Below are 4,612 nucleotides of genomic sequence, written 5' to 3'. Positions count from 1 at the left end.
GAGTTCTGGTGATGGTAGCACAACAATATGAATATGTTTAACACCAATGAACTATACACTTAGAATAGTTAAGATGGTAAGTTTTATGTGTACTTTACCACAATAAAGAAAAACTGAAGAGATAGAGATGAATTATGGCTCCGGTCCTGTGGTGCTTACAGCCCCCTGAGAGGCCAAACAGTAGGGTGGGAACCATGTTAAGCAGATGAAGCTAAAGAGAGGTTAATGCTGAGGAGAACCCGCCCATTTCACGGAGAAGCTGACACAATAGGCAGGCTATTGCGTAATTCCTCCAAAAGCTTAAAATCCATTGAGAAGAAGCTTTCCATTCCAGCTTGCAGAACAGTAGGCACAGTAGAACCTGAAGGTGTCGCCCTTGCCTGTTCCCAGGCTCTCATTCCCAGGGTCGGAGGAGCAGCCCTCTTTGACCTAGCGCGTGGCGCCGGCGCCCGCAGCCACCCTCCAGGCCACAGGCGGCGCTCTAACCGAGTCTCTCTTCCCTTCCTCGGCGCCCCTTCCTTCCGCCCCCAGCCCGCCTCTGCACGCCCGCGCACAGCCGCGCAGACGCCGGCTGCGGGTGTGAGCAGCATGGCGGCGTCTTCGGTCGGCGAGAAAGAGAAGGAGCGGCCCGGAGGCGGCTCGGGCGCGGCGGGCGGTAACAGCACGCGAGAGCGGCTGCTGTCTGCGCTGGAAGATCTGGAGGTCTTGTCGAGGTAATGCCGTGGGCCTGAGGGCCTAGCTGGGGCTGGGTGGGGAGGACTGACCCCGTCCGGACTGGCCGGCTCTCGGTCGGCTCCGGTTTCTCAGGCTCCGCGGGAAGGGAGACCCTGCCGCGCACTCCCGAGGACAGTGCATGATTGTCTTGGACCTGGCGTCTGCAGCCCTCCAGGACTCCGAGCTGGCATTTCCTCACCTTAGAGAACGTTTAAGTAATGATATTGACTCGATCCTCATGACTGTCAGAACTTTAGCGGTCCTTAGATATCTCCGGGTGTGAGTCCCTTCGACCACGGACATTATACACACGTTTAACAAAACCACCACCGGGTGCCAGACGCAGGGAGACGGTACTGAGGGGGAGACTGGATGTCGACGAAGAGGAGCCACTCGCTGTAAGGGGGGAGAGACGGACGTGTAAATAGTGACTGGCATGGAACTTGTTTTTATCAGAGGCTTGCGCTGCGGGCTACTGGAGCATCATGACGAGGCGCCTGTCCTGGTTGTAATCAGGGTAGGCTTCCTGGAGAAAAGACTGCATAAGAAGAATGAGTTCACCAGATTCACTAGGCGGCAGGTAGCTGGAACAGCATGTGCAAAGGCCTGGAAACCAGAGCACACACGATTTGTTGGAATTGTAAATTTGGGAGGGCTTAAGTGCAACGTGTGTGGCAAAGGTATAGAGGAAATTGGATGTCATTTTCCTTATTCTGTTATATTTCATGATATTCGCTCAAATTGGTGCTTTCCTTAATTCACATTCACTTGGATGTTAAAATTATTTTGGTTCTTACTTCTAAAATGTTGCTCAGATTTGACCTCTTGTTCCCATCTCTACTGTTTTACATCCCATAATAACTTTCTTAATGCAGCCTCCCAACAGTTTAGATGCCTACATGGGACTCCACTTTATCATTCTATTTTTCCCAGGAGCTTTTTTAAAAAGCATTTCGAATCACATTTCTGATTTAAAATATGTGTTAGGTTCTCATTGCCCAATGAGATAAAGTTCAAACTCTTTAACTTAGTGTGCAATAAAGCTATTCTCCATCATCTCTTACTCCATCCTCTTATCCTCATTTACTGCCACACCCCTCCACCCTTCCATATCCTTCACTACAGCCTCAGAAATGCTCCCCCTTCTAAAGCTAATCTCATACTTCCTCGTCTTTAGAACCATTCCCCTTCTACCTCTCAATTTGATGACTCATTCATTCATCCTTCAGAATTCAGCTCAAATGTCACTTTTTCTGTAGCCAGCATTCTTTGACAGCTTTAGAATAAATCTTAAATATTGTATTACCTGACCTACTAATAATCATCATTTTATCTGCTGTGAATTTAGTCCTTGCCATAGCAAGCATCACTTACCAGATTACTAGATCTAGCACGATATTAAATGAGATAATAAAAACACACAGATACCAGAAGTTAAATAGTTTATGTGTTTCATCCACTGTTTAGACTGTATTAGACTGAGATGCTGCCTGACTACAAATAAGGCACATGGAGTCTTCAGGCAACCAGTAGTCAGTACAGTGAACAAGAAGCTCAGGCACAAGAAGAAGAAGAAACTTTCTTCTTCATCTTTCCAGTTATATATGAACACTTGATGTGTTACCTGTGTATAAATGTTTACACAGATTAATACAAATGCTGTTTCCTGCTGTTTTTGTCGGCTTTGTAGTTCCCGGAGGAGCCCTTGTCAGTTTCTTCTTTCGGTAATCCCGTCAATGAATACCAGCATGATTACTTAGTAAAAAGACCCTAACAAAACAGTTTTTATGATAAGTTTTTAGTTAAATTATTTATGTCTCTGAGTGACATGACTGTCTTTGGTATAGCTAATTAAAGCTTCATTTAGTTCATATTTAGGGCTTATTCTTTTTATTAAACACCAACCTCACATCCTATAAATGCTGACTGGCTAACCTATTGCTCTTATAAATAGGACCAACTGCCATTTGAAAAACAGTGCATTCAGCCTAACTAGTGCTTTTAGAATCACTGGGTTCCTGAATATCTTGAATTACCTCGAATTTGAGACTAAATTGAGACTGAATATCTGGATTTGACCAATTTATTTGTATTTTATTCTTTCCTTGATTACCCAGTATATTGCATTTTTCTGTGTGATGAAATGTATCTACTCACTGAAGTAGTGAATCATTTTAAATTTTCCTCAAGAACCTCGGTGTTTCTGAAACTTTCTTCTTCATCTTTCCAGTTATATATGAACACTTGAGGTGCTGAGTCCTCTCTACTTCCTCTAAAAGAAGCTGTAGTTCCTCTGTTGCTCTTTTCCAGGAATGCCAAGAAGACTTTGATTTCTCATTAATTTGTAGTCCTCCTCACTAGAGCTATTGAGAAATTGGTGATAGGCTTCTTTTCTTTCTGCAGCCTGTGGTAATAACCTTTGTCTTAGAAGTTCATTTTTCTTTTTCTCTCATTTTCTCATGACTTATCTTCCATGCTATTTTATTTGTTCATCTCTAAAGAAAGACTGGATGACAGTAGGTAAGTGAAAATGTACCTCTTTTACAATCCCAGAGGTGGTTGGTGGTGGTAGTGGAAGAGATGCCAGTTTGTGATTTGCCTCCTAAGACTTATTGAAACTTCTCCACAGAATGAGGTTGTTCCGGTATAATTGACTTGAAAAAGTCCCGTTGTGTGCCCAGATATAGCGTACATACTGATTCTGTGGTCTGTGAAGTTTGTCATTATCCTCTGTATGAAATTTTTCTCATTTTTATTTTTTATGAAAAATGAAAAGAAAAACTAACTTTTGACTTCAAAGTAGTGGGTTTGAAATTCAGGATATATTTTTTTACTGTTACCTGATTATATAGCTTTTCAGTATATTTGTTACTTTGTAAAATGATAGAATGAGGTAATCTTCATCTTTGGAAGAATTTTAAAAAAAGAAACATGTAGAGTATAGTTTAAAAGTTTTTCTTAGCCTGTTTGTAAATCAGAACTCATTGTCCCACAGAAACCATGTTGATAGAGTATGTTGAAATTTCCACACCAGTCTATTCCATGTACCTCTAATTTATTTTAAGAGTAGTACAGTTGATTCTTGTTCAACTCAAGGGTTAGGGGTAGCGATTCCCCACGTAGTCAAAAACCCACTTAAAGCTTTGACACCTCCCAAACTTAACTACCAGTAGCCTACTGTTGACTGGAAGCCTTACCAATAACATAAGCAATCAATTAACACATATATTGTATGTTATTTATATTATATACTGTATTCTTACCATGAAGTAAGTTAGACAAAAGCAAATGTTATTAAAAACATTATAAAGAAGAGAAATACATCTTCCTAATCGTTAACTCTGGTTTTATTTTTTATTTTCTTGTTTATTCTTGTCACCTGTATTAGAATTTAAGTGCCATTGTTCATTTTTTTAAATTAAATTTATTGGAGTGATGTTGGTTAATAAAATTATGTCAGTTTCATGTGTATAGTTCAAGGATATGTCTTCTGTATATTGTGTGTTCACCAGCCAAAGTCAAATCTCCTTCTGTCACCATATATTTGACCACGTTTACCCTTATCTAGTTTCTCTCCTCCCCGCTTCCCTCTGGTGATGACCAAACTGTTGTCCATGTTCATGAGTCTCTTTTTGTCATGTTTTTTTTTGTCGCTTTCAGTTTTATATCCCACATATGAGTGAAATCATATGGTTCTCAACTTTTTCTGTCCGACTTATTTCGCTTAGCATCCATCCATGTTGTCACAAATGACAGTATTTCATCTTTTCTTATGGCTGAGTAATATTCTGTTGTATTTATGTACCACACTTTTATCCAGTCATCTATTGAAGGATACTTTGGTTGTTTCCATGTCTTGGTCGCTGTGACTAATGCTGCAATGAATATCAGGGTGCAT

The 4,612-nt window shown here is 41.1% G+C and overlaps 1 protein-coding gene across 1 annotated transcript in view; it reads left to right on the top strand.

Annotated features, from left to right (window-relative positions):
• Positions 1 to 545: 545 nt before the first annotated feature.
• The window catches only part of MED4 (mediator complex subunit 4), a 16,450-nt gene continuing 12,383 nt past the window's right edge, over positions 546 to 4,612 (top strand). The window contains exon 1 of the mRNA XM_011372029.2: positions 546 to 713. Coding sequence (XP_011370331.1) covers positions 589 to 713 — 125 coding nt within the window. The 5' untranslated portion in view covers positions 546 to 588. The remainder of the gene's footprint in view (positions 714 to 4,612) is intronic.

Source organism: Pteropus vampyrus, unplaced genomic scaffold (genome assembly GCF_000151845.1).
Source record: "Pteropus vampyrus isolate Shadow unplaced genomic scaffold, Pvam_2.0 Scaffold198, whole genome shotgun sequence".
In the NCBI taxonomy this organism is placed as follows: domain Eukaryota; kingdom Metazoa; phylum Chordata; class Mammalia; order Chiroptera; family Pteropodidae; genus Pteropus; species Pteropus vampyrus.
Note: the sequence above shows the minus strand (reverse complement) of the source record. Positions and strands in the feature narration are given on the sequence as shown.